The sequence below is a fragment of the Pinus tabuliformis genome, chromosome 2_2 (assembly GCF_031772625.1).
Source record: "Pinus tabuliformis cultivar Carrire ecotype Pingquan chromosome 2_2, CPIR1, whole genome shotgun sequence".
Taxonomy (NCBI): Eukaryota; Viridiplantae; Streptophyta; class Pinopsida; order Pinales; family Pinaceae; genus Pinus; species Pinus tabuliformis.
The window spans coordinates 1193051771-1193076797 of NC_142300.1; the positions used below are offsets into that span (position 1 = coordinate 1193051771).

General features: G+C 36.3%; 1 protein-coding gene across 5 annotated transcripts in view; it reads left to right on the forward strand.

The window, feature by feature from the left end:
- LOC149197770 (uncharacterized protein At2g33490-like) overlaps positions 1–25027 on the forward strand; it is a 541003-nt gene that overhangs the window by 281769 nt on the left and 234207 nt on the right. The window contains exon 1 of one of the 5 annotated variants that reach the window (XM_089405959.1): positions 1515–1973. The exons of 1 other annotated variant lie outside the window; for it this stretch is intronic. In XM_089405959.1, the coding sequence (XP_089262085.1) occupies positions 1866–1973 (108 nt within the window). In that variant the 5' untranslated portion in view covers positions 1515–1865. Of the gene's footprint in view, positions 1–1514; positions 1974–23111; positions 23562–25027 lie in introns of those variants that run through there. 3 more of the 5 variants (XM_089405962.1, XM_089405958.1, XM_089405961.1) reach the window with 3 other exon arrangements.

Consider the following 25027-nt stretch of genomic DNA (forward strand, 5'->3'; position numbering starts at 1 on the left):
GGTTGAATGTGATAATGCCTCATCTCCATCCTTTTTAGTCACGTCCCTCCCCTCCTTTGCGAAGAGGTAGGAAATACCACAAAGAAAGAAACATCAACTCCTAGAAATCTCCAAGCTTCTTCGATTTACTGGGAGTGTCTTTTGATAATTCTTGATCATGTTCTTTTTTGTATGAATGTGTGTAAAGGACCCAAAGATGTAATTCCTTGTAAGTTAGTATGTGTTGTAAATTTCTCAAAATTTACCAAAGAAATCAAACCTTTTAATCCATTGGGCACTGAGGAGTCGTGTGTGTGTGTGAGTCAGATAGGTGGAATAACCTCTCTTTTGTTGTAATTGTTGTGTCCACAACACAAATTTTTATAAATTTAATATTCTAATTTTGGTTAAAAAAATATATTTAAATGATTTAGAAAATTACTAAAATATTAGACTAGTACATTTCACAATGCACATGTCATTGCTTAAACCCATGGAATTGTATGTAGAGTTGTACTATGAAAAGTAATCACTTTAGTGATTCAATCCTTATCAATCTCTCTCTCTATAAATATAATTGTCATAATGTATCTTAAAAAATCCAAGTTTAACCAAATTTACTTTAAAGAAAAATCTTGATTAGTAATAATTGCAGTGAGAAACGTAGAGATGGTGTAGCGTAATGTAATGTTGTGTAAACATTTTTTCTTTGTGAAAATAAAATAAAAATAACTCTAACTTAAACATTTTTAGTCGGTCAAAAATAAAATAAAGAAAAAATGAAAAATAACTCTACCTTAAAACAAAAATAACTTTAAACTAAAATAATAAAATAAATTGCCTTGATCTTTTTTGAGCTCCAAAATTTATGAAAATTCATAGTATTCATGTAGAATATAACCTATTTAACCCAAAAAATTAAAATAATCTAGAAATTTCAATCTCACTTTCACTTTTCACCCCTATCTATACTTAACCAATCCAAAATTAAAATAGATTAAAGAATTCTAACCAATAATAATACATGTAAAGTTATAACCATCCGGAATAAAACTGAAAACCTACTCTCATATGTATAACAACTCTTAACTAAAATACCAAATATTACCATTCAACAATATTCATAAATATGAAAGTATACTACGGAGACAACTTAAAAAAATGCTGCAGCAGCAGCTTACCATCATAACTAAAAAATTACATTTATGGGTTGAATGTTTGTGCGTTGAAGAATGTGAGGGCTCGCTTACGTTATCATGCTGTCATAACATTAAAAAAAAAAAAAAAAAATTACTTGAAAAAGGTTCACTCTATTAAATCGTAATCTTGTCACCATCATATTAAAAATTCATTTTCTTTTGAAAAAAGTCTCTGGAGCTCTGTAGGTTAGGTAGATAAAAGGCCTTTTACATCATGTCATTGAATAGTTTTTCCGCGGCGAAATAGAGGAGGTCGAGGACACGGACGTTCCGCGGTTTTGAAAATGAGTGGATGGAATTCCACATTGTCTGTCTTTTTCTGAGAAGCCCGAGATGTCAATAACCTGCCCATGGAGTCGCAAAAGTCACCTCTATTTTTCGAGATTTTACAAAGTAGGTGGAGAAGGAAAGGAGAAATCGGTCAAGAGTAGAACGATAAATGTCAATGGTGCTGATGATGGACAGATAAAGATCCGCGTGGAATTTTGATCCCCGACTCTTGCCACACGCGTTTTGACCAGCAAAGGTGACTCTGCGGAATTGACATTTTCCGTCCCGCTCCGATATTCGAATATTTGGCCGTCCTGAATGCGGGAATTGAAGTTGCGGCCTCTTTCGACTAGTTGATTTACCCTTAGTCGTGGGATTGGAGCGGAGCAGATTCGGTCGCGCGACCTTTAAGAAAGAATGAAATCTCTGCGGAAGAAACTGCTAGGCTTTACTAAGAACAAGCAGGAAATTCGCGAACGAACAGAGCCTTTGGTCGAATTCGACGAGCTCAAAGCTCCTACGCAGGTCTCAAGTTCTAATCTTATCGACTACTCTATATTTTCTTTAGACTTTACCTTATTTTAGTGAATTCAAACTTTTCCTATACTTCTGCTCAATATTATAAGAAAGCATGAAAGCTCGCTGATATTTTTGTTCTTTGCTTTTAATTTTACTAAAATAGGAGCAACTTTCTCTATCTTTTGCATTCAAATTTAAAGACAATGAATTAATGACGTCATCTATTAGAACTCTGCTTCTTTATCTTTGGCACTCCATTTGAAGTATGACGGATAAATGCTCCGTTTCTGTATTTGTCCCGCTTTATTTACCTTGGTTCTCTATCATTTGCATTCAAATTTAAATTTAATGAATTAATGTCAGGGAGCTTTATTTACCTGGTTCTCTATCATTTGCATTCAAATTTAAGTTTAATGAATTAATGTCAGGGAAATTGAATAAGTTTGCTTACCTTTTCTTCAATAAGAAAATACCTTCAATACTTCCATTAGAGTAAAAGTTGAGTATGATGGATAAACGCTCCGTTTCTGTATTTGTACCGCTTTATTTACCTGGTTCTCGATCATTTGCATTCAAATTTAAATATAATGAATTAATGTCAGGGAAATTGAATAAGTTTGCTTACCTTTTTCTCAATAAGAAAAAACCTTCAATACTTTAATGAGTAAAGGTTGATACATAATCTGTAAAGCTTTTCTCATGGAAATAAGTTTGCTTACCTAGTGTTCATCCCCTCTCCTCGTGCTTTCATTAAATATCACGCTATCTTATTTTAGGATTAAATTGATCCCTCCCCATCGACTTTCATTGAACATTAAGCCACTGACGGTTTTTAATACCGTCGAATGATTAAATATAAGAATATGTAATATAAAATTAAAGATTCTTTTGTCTGCGTTTAGTTTGGGAAAAGAAGAGTATATTTTATAAATTTACAATTAAATTTTAATGTTTAGGGTTATTGCAGATGAAAATACAGACTTTATTGGCGTTGAAAATTCTGCAATTTTGCTTTATCTCCGGAGTAGAACTTGTTACAGGAGTAAAATGAACTTATCCTTATCAGCTCTCATCAAATTTGAAATTAATTACACATAATACCACTATAGGATGAAACTACATGTAAAATTAGCAATGAAAAACTAAACCTGATTATTTCTTTGATTCTGAATTTTGCTTATCCAGGGAGCAGAGATTGCTATAGGAGTCAAATGAACTTATTCCCATCCACTCATCAAATTTGAAGTTAATTACAGAGAATACCACTAGAGGATGAAACTATATGCAAAATTAGCAATGAAAACCTAAACCTACTTCTTTCTGTTGATTGCTTAAAAGAAAGAAGAGCACATTTCTCTTTCTTTGGCATTCAAAATTATGTACAATGCTTTAATGTAGAATTAAAGCTATTAGCTAAGATTGCTTCCCTACCGTATGGGAATTTATTTTAATAACCATTTTTCATCTACTTTATTTCCACATTATTTTTTAGTTATTATTATAAGATAAAGTATACAAAATTAAGTTAGTGGTCATATAAATTAAATAGTTGTCTATAACTATTATTTTATAATAAATATCAAACACTTAATTTATAATATCTTTTAAATTACCAAAAAAAACTTAAATTAATTTAATTATAATTTTATTTTTATTATTAATTATAAAAATAAATAATTACACAATGTTTAAAAGTGAATTATATTTTTCTGCATTTTTAATTAAATTGATTAATTAAAAAAATGTTATATAGTTTTATAGTCAAAATAATAATAATAATAAAATAAATAAATAAATGGAAAAAATGGCTCTGAGGACGAGCATGTTGAGCTTCCCAAGCAAGGTAGAGTTATAGGGGAAGGGGGTATGCCATGGGGATCTCGATCACTCCTTTCGCTGTCATGAACGAAACGAGCTCCCATCTTATCTATGGCACCAACGGAGACCTCCTCCCCGGCCGCGAGATATGCTGGGCCTACTTCAACGCCCTCTGTGAGATGGATCAGTGGTCATGGCTCTGTGCCCTTTGCGGCATCCTTAATGGCCTTTCTACTCAGATCGCTACTCGCTTTTCTCTTCCTCAGTCTTGCTCCAAGCTGTCCTCCTCCTTTGATGATTTTGAACTCCAAGATGGTGGATCAGGATATCTTTTTCTTGCAGCGATTTGAGATTTCTCAGGGTTTTTGAGTCCCATGGCGGCTGTGGTGTCAACTGCTCACAAGGAATAAAACAAGCAGAGACGATGAAGGATGGGATAGGGCAGTGGACGCTGATCTCCTAGGCAGAAACATTCTATAGCAAATGGAAGGGTTTTTTGCCTGTCTGCTACTCTGGAGGTCCAGATCTAGCAGATCTATCGATTGGGAGAAGGGGTAACCACAAATCTATTGCTTCTTTATGAAGAAATGAGCAATAATGATAGATCCTCTGCAAATCCATCAATAAGCTGTGAAAAAACTTATGTTTCTAGTAAGGATGCAGATTTCCAAATTTTTGCACAAACCCCAACAGGAAGATCGATCATCCTGTGGACTTGAATGGATTCACTGGTGAGAGATTTGAAATTGGCGATTTATAAAAAAAATGGTATCCCAACGGAACTGCAAAACCTGATCTATGCGGGCAAATCCATGTAGGACCAAAGGTGCTCACAAGACTATGGCATAGAACAAAATTCCTTGATCATCATTAATCTGAGGTTGCGAGAGGGGGGTTCGGCAGGATCTAATATCCCCAAGGGCCTAGGTTTAGCCAAAGGACAAACCAATGGATCTACGTCATTCAAAGACGCCCTCAAAGGAAAGGTTGCAACATCAGGTAAACTTGAACAAACCCTCAATATTCCTGGGCCCTATATTGTAGAGCAGATGAATGATATTCTAGAAATAACAGTAGATCTAGCAGAGATCAATAATATATGTACAACATATCAATCCCAGGCAATCATTTGCAGGTTCAACAATTTCTGGCCAAAACTTGTGGATCTTTTTCAGTGGATCTTTATGACCTAGATGGTAAACTGTGAGATTCACTTATGCTCAAAGGGTTTCTTCATAGTAAAATTTGAATCATCAGAGATCGGGTTTTACATGATGGTCCTTGGTTCTGGGGAAATGTGGGATTATTTATCACCCCATGGTTCCCAGATTTTGATGCTAATACAATGACAGTTTCCAAAATACCGGTCTAGGTAAGATTGCATAACTTACCCCTCCACTTCTGGCATCCAAAAGTACTAGAAGGAATCGACAACAGGTTGGGGAGATACATCAAGATGGATACACAAAGAATTGAAGAAGCAATTTATACTTTTGCCAGGATATGTGTTGAGGTAGATCTCAGTAAAGGACTACCTGATCGTATCCTTTTGACACACAACAACTAGTTCTGGACCCAGTTCTTAGATTTCATTCAGATGTTGTTTATGTCTTCAAATTGGACATCTACAATCCACATGTCCTTTGGCAAAGAAAGATTCCAGGAAGAAAAAGAAACTCGTCAAAAAGCAAAAGGGATGACACTTCCCAACACCACAACCTGACAAAGAAGACGAAGAGGGCTTGGGACACCCCATCACTGAGGAAATCCCAAATCCACAGACATCTTCAACAAATGGAGAATTGAGTTAGCATAGAACAAGGGGATAAGCTTCGCAAAAGCCAAGAGCAGAAAATCACCAAACGTCCTTATACATATGGGAGTTCAGACTCAGATAAGGAACATCCGAGGTAGACAGAAGAGAACCAACTAATTATTGTAACAACCACTCCTGATCAAGGAGGATGGCGAAAAGTAGAAAAGAAGAAAGGGAGAAAAGGGTGACTAAGATTTTCTGCTTAGCCCCAATTTTATTTTTTATTTTTTTTGGCTCTGATTTATGGGCACCAACTTTTTGAGTGGTGCAGATTGGGAATGCACTATGTGCATCTACTTATGTAACTTTTTATAATTAATAGAAAGTTATGATTTTTCTATGGAAAAAAATAAATTATAATAAATAGATAAATAGATAAATACATTTAATATTTTTAATAAATTTTAACGTCCAATATCTAACGTTTCTCCCGACACCACTGCTCTTAAAAAGGATTGGTCTCTATTTTTCTTCATCTTTGCTCTTGCTTCATGTCCCTAAGGGTTCACTCAAAACGCCAGATGTTTCAAAAATGATTAACGTAGTTTTTTCCAGAAACTTGTTATTCATCATGTAGTATTTGTAAGCCATCGTATTGACCCATAATATTGTAACAAAGCCAATTTATAAGTTAGAATCTCCATGGTAAAGTGGTATTGAATCTCTATGGTTAAAAAACTCATTACATTTTTTTTGGTCTATGTGGTTCAACATATATATATATATATATGCGTGTGTGTGTGGTTCAACATGGAATATTTGTACCAGACAGATCCACTTGAAGGGATCACTACTTGCGTGCTGGCTCAACCACAAGGGATCACTATTGAGCTAACTATTTGGGCTATATATATGTATATATATTTAACTCATGTACTAGTAGTAGTAGTAGTAGTAGTAATAATAATAATAATAATAATGTTGAAGGAACTTAGTTCTAATGGTATGAAACATGTCTTGTGTACCCAACTGAGTGGGTTCAAGTCTTTAGAGACACATTGTAAGCTGATATGAAATAGTTGTTCTACCTAGTGAGACATTTATGAAATAGTTGTTCTACCTAGTGAGACATTTATGAAATAGTTGTTCTACCTAGTGAAATAGTGGTAGCCGTAAGTAGTTATTACTGATGTTGACCCTTGTGGCATTTATGAGATAGTTGTTCTACTTGGTGAAATAGTAGTAGTTGTATGTACAAGTTATTGATTCCACTGAGTGGATTGTATTCATTTATTTTATAATAATAATAATAATTATTTAAAATAAAGGTATAATTTAGTTAATTTTTATGATTTTTTTTTTTTTTTGGCAATGTGAGATACATCATGGAAAACACTTGTCTACTTATAACAATGTCTCAACCAATTGAATTAACCCTCGATGCTACTTTCTCTCTATAGTAAAAATATATGATATTGAAATATTTTACTTAATGTAAACATTTAAATATTTTTTTTGTTATCAATATATATTTTTTAATATTATATCTTTACCCGATATTAATCATTGATGAAATTACATTTCTCTTTCACATGAAAAGTAAAAAGCGCACGTGCACACACATATATGGAGTAATGGGGGCCCAAGATCAAACCTAATGAGTGCCATTATAACACCAAGAGTATATCCAATAGCCAATAAGTTAGATATACCATGACTTTATGACTTAGAAAGAATGGAAACAGAGTGGAGGGATAACATCCCATTGTGCCAACTAATCCATCGTCCTACACGCATAATAATAATAATAATAATTTAATTTTAAAGTCATGAGCAAACTAGACACCAAATTGATTTAAGGGATCCCTTGTTTATAAGACAATAAATTCCCCTTAACTATTTGACTCCTAAAGTTTAAAGAAATTTATATACTCTACCCTCTTTTAAATTCAAATTCAAATAAAATATTTGATTAATAATTTTCTTCATGAAAAAATACAACTTAAATTTTTTAATTTATAAATCTTTCTTCAAAAGAATTGAATTCACAAAGATACCCATGTTTTCTTAATATACAAAAATTCAAAAAAAAATATATATATATATAATTTTTGAATATATCCATGTTTTTTTAATATACAAAAATTCAAAAAAGTTTATATATATATATATATAATTATAATTTTTGAATATGGTTTGTTTCCTCTATTTTATATAGATATTTAAAAACTATATATAAATAGTCTTGTTTAAAGTGTTAATTGTTTTAAAGAAATTTTTCAATCTTAAAAAAATAAAAAAATAAAAATCTACCAAGAACATACATTAATATATTAAAAAAAAATAACTAGCATGATTTGGCCTTTTCCTTCATGCATGTAAGTACAAGAGATCATTGTCATAACCCGAATAACCTGACACTAACATTAACCTTTAATAACCTGACACTAACATTAATCTTTTAAAAGGTATGCCTTTGGAATTTGGAAGAGCCTTCTCACCATGAAATTTGTGGCATACAAAAAGGCCTTCGTCAAAAGTAATTGCTTCCTTAAAAAGAGCATCAACTTGTTTGTTAATTTTTTTGGTAAATGTGCTATATTGTTATAGAATCACAATACTCCTGAAGCTCCTTGATTCAACACTGCCAAGAAGGCAGAAGTCTGCCATACAATCGAGCTTTTCTTTTGAGCCCATTAATTACTATTTTGGAATCACTAACCATCTACAAATGTTGAATTCTTGTATCTCTCTCAAAAGATAAATGAACTCACAAAGCTAATAAATTTTCCCAACGTATCTGTAGCAGGGCCAACACCCATTGTTTATAAATGAAAATAATGAATGGGAGAAAAATATAAAACTATACCAGCTCCACAAAGTTCTTCAACTATACCAGCTCCACAAAGTTCTTCATAAAAATAACTTGAGGCAATTGAATGGTTAAAATAGGTGCTCATCGTAGCCTAACAAATTTACATTAGGTTCTTCATTTTTGTAAAGAGCAACTCATAACTTTATGAGAAATTGAATTGGAATTCCTTTTGTGCCATAAAAATAAATAAATTGGTTTTTATGAAGCTAGATTACTTAGAGAATAAATTGGTTTTTATGAAGCTAGATTACTTAGAGAATATCGCTAGGAAGATCTTTGAAAGACCTAGTTATTAGGTTCCTTACCCATTGCCACAAGCATTGCTTGAGTGAGACAAAATCTTAAGTACTTAGAAAATTCAACGTTTGAAGCACATCTTACCATACTTGCATAGTGAAAGGACAATAAACAAAAATATGGTTAGTTGAATTTTCATCAACCCTAGATTAAGTACACCTGTTCAAACTTTGTCAAACTTTCTTTTTCCTATTATCCTATGTCATAATCAAATTTAACAATGATAGTCATATAAAGATTCAAGTCTTTAAAGGAATCTTCCAATTTTAAATTAATGCCCACCACCACTTGCTATCACCATCCACTAGATTATAAAAATGGGCTTCATATCTCAATTTGGAAATAAGTATACCCAAAGCCTTATTCCATTTCCAAACCAACTCATCCTCTTTTTCATGAAGAAAGATTGCATAATGAGAGACGAGCCTAATATAGGCCCTCCATCTAGCAACCATATTCCCATGAAGGTTTAAATTCGTTACCGATATCCATATTTGCATCTAGCATTCTTGTGCACTGTTTACCCCCACACCTTCAAGCATTGTGAAACCATGATTTTTGATAAATGGAGGCCTAAAATCCTGGGAAAGAAAAAGGTTGCTAGTTGCTTTGATCCATGGGTGCTCACTCAACTTAATTCGATCACCCCTCCCAACTTTCCATGCCACCCAATGACCAAGTACTTGAAATGCTCTGACCACCAATCCCTTCCAAATGTTTGATGCCCTTTGTCAAGACTTGGGGCTCAGATCTAATCCATTGCTCCATAATGTTTGAATTGGAATATTTAAACTTCATAATTTTCCTACCAAACTTCATTAAACAACATCAACCGAAGACTTTTAGTTGCTAATGCTTGACCAAATAATCAAATGTTCTTCAAACTCCATCCTCCATCCTTTTTTTTTTTGTTTTAGTTGGGGTATTCCATTTTACCAATGGTATACTCTCCTCTTGTTTTCTTTCTGAACCATAGAAAACTAAAACATCTCCTCCTAATTTTGTCTAAGATATTATTTGGAACATCTATTGGAGAGAGCCAATAAATAGGAATGCTCTCGAGACTAATTTAAGTATAACTAGTCTTCCTCCAATGGATAACCATCTATGACATCAACAACTAATCCTAGCTTCTACTTTTTTGCACAACCACAACCAATCAACAATTCTGTAATCATTAATTTTAAGAAAGTAACCTAAATATTTTATGCCACTATTCATGGACTCGACCTTGACAAAGAACAAAAGATGGATCTATGCTTCCACTTCCATTGATAACTCATTGCACATAATGAGAGATTTATTAGTACTAATATCCATTTTGGTGGCTAAATAGAAAACCTATACGAGACGATCAAAAGTTCTCCACTTGTATATTGTTGTTAGACTGTAGAAAAAAATCGATAAGCATAGAAGCATATTATTAAAATGACATACAAATAAATACAATGTTTATGACCTTTGGATCCATTTTCCAAAGTCTCTTGGACTTCCAATGACTATTCATATTCAATCGAGACTCTTCACATTCTTCCTCAAGGGGACAATAAAAAACATGATAACCCTTACGAATTAGGTTTCCAACATTCACCCCTCATTTCCTAATTTGGCTAGAAGCCAATGTCTTTTGTTGATTAGAAGTGCTCGCAATTGGTGGCTTGAAGATGATCGTAAAGTATTGTATAGTAGAAGTTGTAAGTATTTTACTAAATGGTGGTTTAAAAAAAACCATAAACCAAATCATGCTCATGGAATATGGCTATGGCTCTGGCTCTAGATGGAGCATTGACTTTAGCTCTATCTATGGTCTTGATTGCAATTATGGTTCAAGCTCGCTTGTTTTCACTTGATTGATAGGACTTCAAAACTTGAAGCCTAACTATTAATCACTAATATCAGCAAATGGAGGTGTCGTCTTTTATAAAAATGCACTTGTTTACATTCAATTCAACTTAATTTTAAAGAGGGACAAGTAAAACTAGTAAAAGATGATTTGCAAGTTACAAATATTCTTGATCATTACATTGGATTGATCAAGAGTTGTAGTGCTTCCAATACTAAAGGATTAGTCAAGGCCACAAATACTAAAGTATTCGAAGCCCCAAAAGACAGATGCACTTGTTAAGATAAGAGAATGCATTTTTATTAGTTTAAGACAATAATATCTATAATAAAATAAATGACAAACGAGAAATATAGGACTCTTTCAATCCGTTCAATTGTAATAGAGTTGGGATCTTGTTTATTCCTATGGTTGAGGTCTTTGAAGTGATATATGCATTGAGGTCTTTGAAGTGATATATAGAAGTGATATATGCATCGAGGTCTTTGAGATAAAAGAGAGAGGGTATCTATATAGACACTCATACAGTTTTGGAAACATGATGCATTGTGTTGGAAAGAAGAGAAATTGCATGCATAGCCCAACAAATCCTCCTCATTCTTCAACTTCATACAATTACTATCAGATGTCTCTACAATCCTATTATCGTACCCGAATCTGCACAAGGTGGGTGGCTAGCAACACTTAGACTGAATGAGGAACAAGTTATTGTTGTAGAAATTTTCAGCGAACTAATTCACACCCTCCTTCAATCTCATTGGCTACAGGTGAAGGGAACTTTGGTACCCTTCTGGTCCTTCCTTGCCATATGCTCCAAAACCCTCACACCTCAAAGACAAAGTCCTGATGTCTAGGGTTTCAACTGTCGCAACCTAGGTATCTCAAGTTGTGTCCAGGAAGAAAATGTATAATGATATTGTTAATTTTACCAAGGGTTCAAAGTCTATATTGCTCAATAGAGGAATGCTTCATTTATAGATTTTTCTCAAACCTAACATGGGAGGATTTGCTTTTGGGGAGGAGATGGAAGCCCTCATATTTCTTAGTTGATGGTTGAAAATGGAATGCACTGAACAATGGCGTGAACTTTCAAATTGAGCATGACTTATTGCAACAAAACGAGAGTCAAGCTGAGTTGTGGATGAATACTGGGCTTTTGAAGGCCCTCGAGTTTGATAGAATTCAAAGTTGCTTTGATACCACTATTAGACATCACTTTAAATTATATAAGCATGGAATGCATATTATTAAATTGGTACACATATAAATAAAATGTTACCATAACATCCTTTATAGAACCTTCAAGTCTAGCAGAATGAATAAGTTAGTTTGGACTTTTCCGCTACTGACAAAAAAAGAAATAGAGACAACAAGAGCCCTTGTATCAGATCTCTAGAGGATTTATAACACCTCGATGGAGAACCACTCATAAACACCACAATATTTGTCGATAAAATGCATCCCATTATCCAATTGACAATCTCCTAACTCATGCCAACTTGTAAGAGAACCAATCTAAGAAAGGTCCAATTAACCTTATTATAAGCTTTAGCCAAATCAAGCTTCATGACCATAGTGGGGATCCTTTTTAGCTTAATGGAGTGAAGCCCCTCCCACAAAGCATCAATTGCATCCTAAATCTACCTATTGAAAAGAAACATGAACTATTCTTTGAAAATATATGTAGCTAGAACCCCTTCAATCCTGTTAATAATGAGTTTCATATTGCACAACGAGATAGGTCTAAAGTCACAAAAAGACGAGGGTTTCGACTTCTTAGGGATCAAAGCAATAAACATTGCATCAAGGGGCTTGGAAACTCTACTTGAGACTCTTGATTCTCATACTACCTTAAGTATCTCATTAGCCAATAGATCAACAAAATCAAGGTCAAACTCCTCTATCCAAGCTTTTGGGCCTAGACTTTTTTCCCTCTTAAAACCCGAGAGAGCCTCTTGCAATTATTCCTTTGTAACTTGGGCCCCTAAGTTTTAATTTGATTCTTATTTAAAAAACCTAGTAAACAATCTAATTACTCTCATTTGCTCGATGATGTGATTCCCATTGGCTTTTTGAATAGAGCTTCCAAGTGAGTTTGTCTTGTTGTAGAAAGTTCCTTAAAATTTATGATTTTGAACCCATTTGGTGTACCCAATTCCTAAATAATGTTTAAGGCTTTTCTATGGGCTGCAAATTTATGAAAAATTTTAGTTTTTCTATCTCCCCACTCCAACCAGATTGCACGACTTTTCAATCTACATGTAGTTTCCTCAATTGCCAAAAGATGAGCTTCTTGTTCCTCGAAAGCTCTAAGATTTATCTATTCTTCTTCCAAAAAGACTCCCACCAGATTTTGAGAGAAAAGCCTATAGATTTTCTCCTTTGTCTCCAAAATCTCGCCTTGACCCAAAGTCCTTTTCCTCTTATCCCATTTTGTTGTTAACCGCTTAACTTGTTTCAAATTTGCCATGAATTGGAACATTGCAGACTCCTTTAACTCAATATTAAAGAAACATTGATTGTTAGTCACTAAACACCAAAACCTCCTCTTTTAACCATGCATGGTTAAATTTGAAGTGTCATAGTGTCTTCTCATTTACATTCTCAATTTGTAATAGGATAGGACTATGATAAGAGGAACCATCCACCCCTTTCCATGATTTGTAGAGTCACAAATATTCAACATACTCTTTGCAATAAAAACCTACCAAGGCATTTTGAAACCCCCACACTGCCACTCCTACCATTTCCCCAAGTTGGAGCCACCAAAATAGGTTCCACATTGACCAACTTTGATACTTCAAATAGGTGTCGAAATTACTATGATAGAAGATTCTGTCTAGTAGATTCCCCCTAGACAATTCTCTTAAGTAGAGTCAAATTCAAGTCACCATCAACAATAAGATTTGGTTCCTTTAAAAATGTTTGCTCATCTATAAAATCCCAAAAAAAATTAGATTCCATATATGGACCATCAAGGCTCAAAATCTTAAAAACCCTTCCCATATCTTTGCCTTCTCCTTCCAACACGATACTTGCAACATAAAGCTTGTGTTTAATGTTGCAAAAGAAAATTTCTAGGTTATTAACAAACCACTAAACGAACCATTTGCATTATGGGCACTAAAACTCTAGCTAGGAAGAAGAGAGGACATTAGCTTGATAACCTTGGCACCAAGAACCATGGTTTCTTGCAATACTGGGATATCTGGTTTATAAAGAATAATCAATCTTTGAGGGCTAGTCTTTTCGGGGCACCCCCACCTCTTTCACATTCAAAGGGGGACATCGATAGAGGGATTTTGTACTAAGCAGCTTAGCTATGATTTGTTGTCTTCCTTACAACGCCTCCTTTGAGGCTCTAATTTGGATTTTGACATACAAGACTTGTGCCGATGATGCTTCAGAGGTTCCACACACTTAACAAGACCTCTTTCTACAATTCCTTGCTCTGCGAAGCCCTTGGCATTTTGAAAATGTAACTAATATGGAGAAGAGCACTGCTTGAGCTAAAAAAGAGGAGAGGGAGCCTTATCATAGTTTAGACAAATCTCTTCTCCTACTAAATCTAATTTCTTCCCTGACATTTTTGAAGTGGCCACGACTCACACCCTCAATGGCTCTCTTAGAAATCTCCTTAAGGACCTCCTAAACATAGGGCATGCACAAGTCTTTGGAAGTGGAAACCAACCTAAGTTCCCTTAACAAAGGAAAGGAATGAAAAACATACATTTATCATTTATTCCCGACTTCACCTCTGGTGCCTCTTGACTTTCCCTATTGTTGTGCCAACCTCGAGTTCCATTCAAACTCAACTTTTGAACATCTTGCTTATCCCCTTGCTCCTTTCTGGTGTTGCTGGATAGCAAATCTTGCTCCCTTGACCCCTTTCTGAAAAGGGTCATATGGGGTATTTACACTCCTTTGTTGTGTCTTCGAGTGGTTTAAGGCCACCAAGTTGTTGTGCCTCATGTGTCCAACCTCGTAACACTCCACGCGTCTAAAAGGAATCTTTTAGTAATCAAGGGTATGGGTAAAGGAGCAAGCCTTCCAAATGATATATGATTATGCTAAAATCCCTTTACTTATGTCCAACTCAACAAGCACCTTGACAACCCTTTTATTTTCTTGATAAAGACTTTGATCATTAAAGAAAACAAGCTCACCCTTATTGGTGATTGATTCAAATGCAAGGCATGACCAAAGTTCCAATGGGAACCTTAGGAGTAAAGCCTAGATGTGTTGTATTACAAAAGGCTCGAAACATGGATTAAACCTTGGATGCCATCTCTTTGGAACAAGACTAGAGGGACCCCATATCCAAGCTCGCGCTTGTTGCCTCAAAATATGGTAAGCCTTGTCAATGGCCTCACAAAAGAAGAGTTAGACCAGGATGCAACAATGGGGTGGAGGCCACTGTCACCTCAACACTCTACCTCATGCTCTTTAGTGGAATTTCGCCACAAGGGAGGCTTCCCAGTATAAGTCACCTAAAGGATATTCTAAGTAAATAGCTTAAAGGTGATAGTTGCAACAAGCTCAGATAAGGTACTCAGACTAAAGCTCAATTCTATGTAATAAGGAAAAGTGTACCCTTAAAACAACTTATAAGGGAGAGTATATAGCCAAGGGTTTGAAGAATATGATGCAACTATAGCCAATTAGGCATATGAGACAAAAAAAGGTTTGCCTGAAAGACATGATCAACAAAAGGGAGAAACAAAGCTTCAATTAGCCCTAAGTTGAAGCCTTCATGCAAGATTGGGGTTAATTAGCCTAAAATTACCTAGGCTTTGTGATGTTAGCCCCAAGGAGGCTATTCCAACCATATAAAATACAAGATTTAGGCAAAATAAGGCTCAACAAGCAAGAACAAGCTCAAAATAGCCCAAAGATTCGACCCTAGTTGAATTCGACCTCAAGCCCTAGCCCTAGCGGCTTGCCTTAAAAGGCTGAATTAGGTGAGGAAAGAGAAGAAGATAAGGTTTTTGTAGTTTTTTCCACCTCTGTGGATTCTAGTGCCTGCTAACTACTTGGGTGATGAAGTTTAAGGGAAATTTACTATGGAAATATCAAACCAAGGGAGTAAGGGGGAAAGTCCTAGTTTTTCACTTCAAAACCCTAGATATCAATCAATATAGGGATAATCAGAAGAGAAAATTTCTCTAAGAGGTTCTCAAGGGAAGTTCAAGATTCTCCATTAAAGCATGCAATATTTTCACCAAGAATTTCATATGAAGATAAACATTTAGACACAAAATATAGAAACCCTAACAAAATACATTGCATACAATACCCATAAAAGATATTCAATAAGAAAAGTGCTCACAAGATATCAATGAAGAATCCTTCTTTATTCCACCATGATGTCTCCACAACAAGGGCTAGTCTTCGGTAACAAAAATCCACAATAAGAGCTAGGCCAAAACTCTAAGATAGGTTGAACTAATCCACGAGTGACGATGCTACAAAGAAATGGAGTGATCGTCTATAAATATGAGGTCTATCACTCCATTTAACCTCTAAAAGCCCTTAAACAAGTTTGATAATTAAATTCTACCTCCAATGAGTACCCACTCAGCATTCTTCTGAGTAGACCCATGTCAAAAAAAAATAAAGATACATAAAAAAAAGTGTGTTCACACGAGTAAACATAAAGTAAACCTTGGGTTACAAGCCAACCCCTAGCTCAAACATGAAATAATGCCAAAATAGACCCACATGTGTGAGATGTAAACCTCTAATATGATAATGTCATGCCCTTTTTGGGCTCTTGACATTGAGTGATGGTGAAAGGAAGGCTAAAAGTGTCCCCAAGCATCATAGTCATCCCTCATTTGAGAAGAAATCCTCAAATCAAACCTCCAATCATCTCCAAAGGTCCAAAATCAAGTTGTCATCCCCATTGGTCTCTAATGGTCAATATAGTGCCTCCTCTCTCTAGCGTTAGGGTTCCATCAGGTGCAACAAACCCTCCTTAGTCATCCTATGGAAGACCATCCTTATTTGGGCTTTGAATCATGGCTTGCAGACTAGTTAATGTTAAGGCCAACCTGAGCGCATGCTAGGTCTAGTGGTGTAATCACCAAGAATCCTCTGTGTTAGGCAAAATAAGATCAACATCTTGGGTCCTAGGGATACCCTGGGATACATATCAATTTCTCAAGTCATTATATTGCCCAACACCCTGCTGTGAGTGGGCAACATTGCATCTACAAAGTCATTAATCTCTTTGTAGGGCCTGGGCACATGTGGAGTGGGTGCCCTCAAGGGCTATGCTGTTGTGGACCACCTAGCAAGATCAACTGAAACTCAAGTGAAAGCAACCATTCATTAGAGACTAAGATCATAAAAGCATCCAAGTAGACCAAACTTGTATGTTAAGGGCATACTAATACTTCAAACTGGGATCACCTTCCAATATATAACTAGACCAAGTCCCGCAAAGGTGTTCCCTAACTTTGTAAGGGTGGCTAATAGCCAACCTTATTAGGTTCTTCTAGCTCCCAAGGGGAGGTAGCATTTCCAAGGTTGATTCTTTAATCAACGTGTTAGTGCAAGTGGCAATTGAGGGGAAAGACTTCATGGCCAAGTGTCATGGTCAGGGGACAAGTTAATGGGAGTCCACATCCTGAGTGTAGAGATGTAATGGAGGGAGCAATCATGGAGGTATGAGTTACCTTGCTCACCTTGCTTTTTCCACCCCTCTAGTGCACCTTTTTTTCCCGTAGGAAAAAGTCGTAATTTTATTCATATGAAGAAAATTACATTTTGTAGATGCTTAAAGCATATGCAGAAGAGTTGTTCCTGAAATCAAGAAACAAAAGAATACAAAAAACAAGAAAATAAGAATTGATCCAGCTGGCCTATGCTTTCCTGCCCTTCTTCTTCTCCACTCTTCGCCAACCTCTAGTGTTGGGAGTGGGAGCAATAATGGCAAGCTGGTTTTCCATTGTATTCATTGGTTGTTCTTTGTCAGATTCCGATCCTTCGGAACCATGTGTTCGTTTGGTGCCACTTACTTCCAGTTGTAATTCTTGTTGTTGTTTCAAAATATTTTTCCCCAAGTTAGGCCCCCGGGTATTCTCTTCCTGTATGTTTTCCTGTCTCATTTGCATGTCTATAGGTTCTGTCTTCAATTCCTCCTCTTCCAGCGGTTCAGTATGCTGCCAACCTTTGGGTTTTTTCTGTTGTTTCTTATTCCCTTTAGGCTCCTTTCTGGCTAGTGGACAGGCGTATTGGAGGTGCCCTGTTTGCAAGCATCCGCAACATCTGAATGTTGTGTTCTCATAGTCAAGCGGTTGTGTCCACAGTGAATTATTAAAATTCAATGTGATGTGATCTGGTAGTCCTTGACTCAGGTCCACTTCTACACATATTCTGGCATATGTGAAAATTCCCCGAATAGCTCTGTCTTCATCTGATTTAAGGAACTTCCCCAAGGAGTTCCCAATGGCTATTAAAACTTTTTGATGCCAAAAATGTAGTGGGAGGTTATGCAGCCTTACCCAAACTGGCATTGTTGAAACTACCATGGTATTGGCATCGAAGTCCGGGAACCAGGGGGTGATGAAGAGGCCAACATTGCCCCAAAACCAAGGCCCCTGATTGATGATGTTATCTCGTTCCTGTTCTGTGCTAAATCTAACTATGAAAAACCCCTTAGGGCATAGATAAATTTCACAGTTAGGTGACCATGATGAGAAGATCCATTGATGCAGTGCATCCGATTTTGGCCAAAAACCATTAAATCTACATATAACAGCATTGTGGGCTAAATCTGTGTATAGATCAGTTACCTCTGGTAGAGATACTGTAAGCGTTGGTGATTCCGGCTTCTGTTCCATGATGTAGGGGCTTGGTAGCTCTGATGTGGGTGCTGGTTTGTTTTGCAATGGTTCCTTTCCTTTGACTGCATCGCGAAAGGAGCCTGAAGTTTTTGAGCTGGCTCCCTTGCATCCGCCTCGCAGTCTCAGGTTGAGAATGATAGTTGAATCTTTAATGACTCCATAGTCCTGAAGTGAGTGATGGTCCTGCAAGCTGAATCTTGTATATATCAGATTTTGGTATGTTGTTGGGGTTCCCAGTTTGATCTGGATCTCCTTTTTTAACTCTTGAACGCTCATCCCTTTTCTGATCTGTACACAACAATGTCTGCCTTCTATCGATCTGATAAAGATTTGCGTCAGATCTGCCTTCATACATGGTGGATCGACCTTGTCCAGGCCTCGATTTGCTGGATCTGCCTTTTCTGTCTGCCCAAAGGCACCCCGGAAAATGGGAATCTGTCTGTGCCCTATTATCTCCTGTTCAGGCTCGCCGAGGTCATTTTCCAGAGGCCCAATCTGAATGCCCTGAGTACGAGTGCCTGCTTTTATCAGAGGAGCCCAGATCTCATGATGCAAGGCGGATTTAGCTTGGAAAGCCCTGGTCATGAGTCTCCCCTTGATGGCATTATCCTCTGTATGCTTATGGGCACCACAAAGCTTTGAATACTGCCTGCTCCGTGTGTGCTCTGGATCAGGCTGGCTAAGCCCATTTTTCAAGAACCCAGCCATATTGCTGAAGGTACCAATTAACAGCCCGAGTACCCTATCCTCCAAGGGTGTGGCGGCGTTGGTTGGATCCGCCATGGCAAAAAGCGACTTCCGATCAATGACGCAAACCCTCGGTATTCTGAAAGGAAACTAGAACGCTTCATTCTGTTCAACCCATATTCGCACAACCGCTTCCGGCCAGACCAGTTCTCCTTTGTCTTTGAGCACGACAGAATGATAGAAACCGAGGTAGAGATGGTTGTTTGCTAATTGTTCTGGTCAATACTAGGGCATATCTTCCATTCCATATCCGAATGCAATGGATCCATGCGGCACACAGTAATAATCCCCCTGAATCAGGTAAGGAGAGCACGTCCATGACCTGTGTGGGGATTGATCTACCACAAGGTATTTGCTGTCTGGTTCGATACGGAGCCAAATCCTTGACAGAGTGTCAGATTCAGCTAACCCAGCTACCGATTTCATGTGGGGACTTCGTGCTGTTTCACTGATGCCCCCATCTTTGGTTTGCAGTGCAACGACGACGCAGAACAGTTTAGAAACCCTAGCCATCGTTTTTCTCTGCAGATTCCTTCCCTCAATTTCATCTCTAGTGCACCTTTTACTTCCTTTTGATAATGATTTGTATTACGGTGCATAGCTCAAGGATTATAGCTTTCTTTTTATGATATAACCTTGAATTTACCTCTTACAATGGGGCAGTTTACTGCTCATTAGGGTTGATACATGCAAGGTTTTTTTTTGATGAAATAGAGCATCAAGTGCTCAGGAATCGATTGATGGCTAATGAGGAGGGTATAATTCATGCTATGTTTTTGCCAATGCGCTAACTTATGTCCCGACCATCTTTTGCATTTTGATTTTCTTTTTCTTTCATTATGGCCATATTATGTTTTTGCATTCTTTTAGTTGCATCAACCTCCAAGGTAATGTTTCCCGACCCTACTCAAGGATGTGCATAGAATGGTGCCAAATTTTAACGAACCAATGACAAGTTAGACTCGAAGAATGGAGATTGTACAAAGGGCTTATAATGTGACATGGAAAATGTTACATATGGTGAAAGGGAAAATGAACACGCTAATTCAATCTAGGTTTTCCAAAGTGTGCCTCTCCTATAAACTTAAGGCCTCAAGGGAGGTCCCATTGGAATAGGGCTAAAGATTAACCCCCCTAGTAAGGTGAGAGAACGAGATTACAATCAAGATCCGTTAATAATCTAGATCACCCCTTTATTCATACTAAAAGCCAAAAACATCAAATATAAGCACTCGATTGCATAATGATCAAAGTACATATTGAGTAGAAACTCAACTTCTTTAAGAGGAATCCCAGATGGTAAGAGGTGCATGGCTAATGCAAATGGCAGAGGCATATGGCATATCATCATCAAGAAGTGAATGTCAGGCATTGTTGGTTGTCTGGCTGTCAAATGTAGGATACTTTTTTTTTTCTCTTATGGGGTTAACCATTTTGGTGGGTAACAACGCCAAAATCATTTCCACATCCTTCTCATACTTGAACTTAAAGCAGAGCCAACCATTAACCAAGAGATGGAACTTCGACAAATGGATCCGTCAATTGATTAAATGGATCCTTAACACAACCTTTCCCATAAACATTCTAACTAGAATTCAAAAAGTTAAAGACTCTACCAGGTCCAAACCAACATCTTATTGTAGCACCATAGTAACCCTATCAACCCTTGCCTTAACACAGTTTCTGCTTACGCTGGAGGTCAACAATGTTAATAGTCTAAACAACACTACTAATACTCATATCATATTGTAAGTTTTGTCCTCCCTTTTTTGTCCTCAAGGGACTATTCATTTTTTTCAGGAAGGCTCAGAGCCATTACTTACACCAAAACTCATCATATCACTTAGGGAATTGAAATTGGGTAGAGAAGATAAAGATCCTTCATCATGATCACCAAAAATAAACCCCACTGATAAACTTCTTAACAATCTTACTAAAATTTCATTATAAAAATTTGCTAAAATTGTAATTTTTCATTTTATATTTATATCTTTTATTGCAAAAATAAATTCATCTCCCTTAATTTTTTCAATTATTTATTTATTTTATATCAAACTCATGTGATCTCACTAATTAAAATCTACCATATTAACAAATTCATAACCAATATAAATTAAAAAAAACCAAAAAATTATATCCTAACTTATTTAAATTATACTCTTTTTCTTATTTAATAAACTAATTATTTTCAAAATTAACTATTAAAATTTAAAAAATATTAAATATATTAAATTATTTTACCAAAATACAAAATATTACCTCCAAAATTTTCTAAACACCCACATTATTAAAACGATTCGGCCCATCAAATTCTATGCTCAAAAAGAGTGAAAAACAATAAATAGCGTTTACGGCGATGAACTACCGTAAATACAATCTCCTCGAATGCATTTATATTATTTAAAAACACTCGATTTATAAAATTGTATTTTTAAAATCATTAAATGTTTTTCTTGTTTTTTTTTTAATAATTTGAATATATATATTTTTAAATGTGTAAATAAATTAATGTTTTAAAAATTTTCTGAAATATTCAAATGGTTAAAATTATACATTTCAAATTTATAATTCCAACGAATTCTCACTAAATTTGATAAAAAAACAAAAATATAACAACATTAATATTACCGTGTCTTGCGAGAGTTGATACGAGCAGTGGAAATTCTGTTTTAATTAGTGCAGGGTGGATCTTCACAATACGAGCAATGGAATATAAATAGTAGTACCAGATTTCTGACCTTTCATTTCCCTGTCCAAAAACTCTGTCAATCTGAATGCCTATGACATCCATAAAGTATAGTTACCAAATACGTCCGAATCGGGACAAAAGATTCGGAAATTCGTCAATACGATTCGTAGAGCGCATTATTCGAGTTTTGGAAATTCGTCAATACGATTCGTAGAGCGAATTATTCGAGGAAATTCGAGTCAGTTCGTTTCCGGTTTTCTGCATTTGACCCTCTCAAAGAAAGCAATACTTCATGGTGAAGAGAACTAGCTTCGAAACGTTAGTGCTTTGTAAGGAGTCAGGAGTTAGTGCTAGGATCGTTTTGCTCAAGATTCCCGGAGATATAAGGTTAAGGTCTGAACTTTGAACATATAATTGTGTTTATTAAGGAAAAAATTATGTAAATTGGAAAAGTTCTATTTTTCAATTTCACTCTGTTTTTGTAAAGCCGGAAAGAAAATAGAAATTTTGTCCAATTTCACATTGTTTTTTAAATGTGGAAGGCTTAGAATTTGAATTAAAATTCAAATTTGAATTTGAGTATGATCATCCTGCGCATGGTCATTCTACAGCTAAGACCATACTATTACATCGCAATACAGACGAGAATGCAGTTCATGGTCATAGCACACCCTTCGTATTTCCGACCGCTTCCATGACGGCCAGAAAATAATCTTTACGGTCATACATGCGCATGATAAAGCATGATGCATGATCCGTGAACCATTAACTGAAAATTCGAACGTAGGGGCGGGATGGAAAATGTCATTTTGCGGAAGCCACCTTTCGTGGTCAAAACTCGTATTTCAAGCTCGTCCGCAATCCAAATTCCACGCCGATCTCTCTCCATCCATGATCGTCAGCTTAACATTTGTTGTACTGTTGACCTATTTCTCCTTTCGTTCGCTATTTTAGTTTTAAAGATTTCTCTTCCTTTTCCTTATTAGCCTGTAAAACCTGGAAAATGAGAGATGCCTTTTACGTAGCCATGGGCAAATTATGGACATTAATTATGGGCAAAGTATAGGAAGAGTAACGGAAGTCTGCCATTTTCTGCGAGACCGAAGATGTAGCCGTAAAATTTTCTTCGGCCTAGCAGAAAATGCGTTTACGGCTACATCTTCGGCCTCGCAGAAAATGGCAGACTTCCGTTACTCTTCCTATACTTTGCCCATAATTAATGTCCATAATTTGCCCATGGCTACGTAAAAGGCATCTCTCATTTTCCAGGTTTTACAGGCTAATAAGGATAATAAGGAAAAGGAAGAGAAATCTTTAAAACTAAAATAGCGAACGAAAGGAGAATTTGGTCAACACGACAACAAATGTTAAGCTGACTAAGATGGATGGACAGAGATCGGCGTGGAATCTCGATTGCGGAAGCTTGAAATACAAGTTTTGACCAGGAAAGGTGGCTTCGGCGAAATGACATTTTCCATCCCGCTCCGACTTTCGAATCTTCGGCCTTTTTGAATGCGGGAACTGAAGTCGCAGCCTATTTCGGCTAATCAGTCTGCGTTGAGTCACAGGATTGAAGCGGAGAGGAATTTGTCGCGCGACCTGTGAGCAAGTATGAAGTCTGGGCTGAAGAAACTTATACGATTTAGTAGGTCCATGAAGGGAATTCGCGAAGCAGCGGAGCCTTTGGCTGATATCGACGAGCTGAAGGCTGCCACTCAGGTCTTCAGTTCAAATTCTATTCCCTCTCTTTTTATCAACCCTGTTTTAGTGAATTCAAGCTGATTCCTGTACCTTTGTTCTTATTGTAAAAGAAGCCCGCTTATTTGTCCCTTCTCTGCATTTAATTTAGTAAAATAAGTTCATATTTTCTCTTTAATTTTTTTTTTTTTTCCACCAAAAAAACAAATATACATAGTCGGTTTCAATTAAATATACTGGACTAATGCTCTGCTTCTGTATTCTTGCGCCTTAATTTATTGATAGAAGAGCCTGCTGCTCTATCTTCTGCGTTGGAATTCACCTACAGTTGATAAATGCTCAGTTTCCGCATCCATCGTGTTTGATTTATTAAAAGAGCAACCTCTTTCTCTCTATTTTGCATTTAAATTTAAACATAATGGATCAACGCCTTGAAGATTCGGTAACTTTGCTTTTCTACAGATCAGAGCTTACTTTAGGAGTAAATTGATCCCTTCTCCATCCGCTTCAATTAAGTTTTAAGCTAACCAGGCATATTAACTCTACAGGATCAACAAATATGAGATTATGCAATGAAAAACTAAAGGTTCCTTAATGTTTGTGATGTGAAGTGGATGTATGCAGTACCATATGAATTTATTGACAAATATTTGGGACCACGGCCATAGGCTTGCCTCATGCAAAGCTACCTAAAATGCAGTTCATATGCAAAATTTGTGGTCCCAACAAAGTAAGGGTCGAAATATTCCCCACATGTCCGAGTGGTGAAGATGTCAGCTCATAGTAATTTGAATATGGGGAGGTAGTAAGTGTGGGAATCCATTATAGATTTCTAGAAGCATCATGGAGGTTCTAAGAGTGTTCCAAACCCTAAACCTTACTGTAATTCTAATTATAGAAAACCTAACAGAATGGGAAAATGGTTCACTTTTTCATTACCCATTGGTTGCCTCATAGTATCAGAGTGTGAAGGAGCTGATAAAATAGGGGAGAGATGGAAGCATATTGTAGAGGACTCTAGAAGACCAAGGTGTCTAACAATTTCATAGTGAGCTTGGACAACTTTGTAATTTGTATTGTAATTTCCATAATATAGGAAGATGGAAGGTATAATCCTTGATTGCCAATGTTGCTTTTCCTATATGGGTAAATATTTGTGTTCCATTGTATGATTTCCTTACTGTAGTCTATTTCATGTGTCACACTCGTTAATTCTCCAAATGGTGTGCTTTTGTTCCTGTTAAATTTTAAAGTACAAAAAGATCAATTAAATTTAAAGAGGAAGAGTTATTGCCATTGAAAATTTAGTAACTTTGCTCATCTATGGATTAGAGCTTGTTAAAGGAGTAAAATCCACTTGTTATCGATCCGATTAGTAGGGTTGCTAAGGTCCTAGTACCCTTAGTGGATTGTCACATCTAGGGCGAGGACCCACTATCACCTCGGCCCTTGCCCCCACTCTTTAAGCTAGCGTTCCATGGGGACGT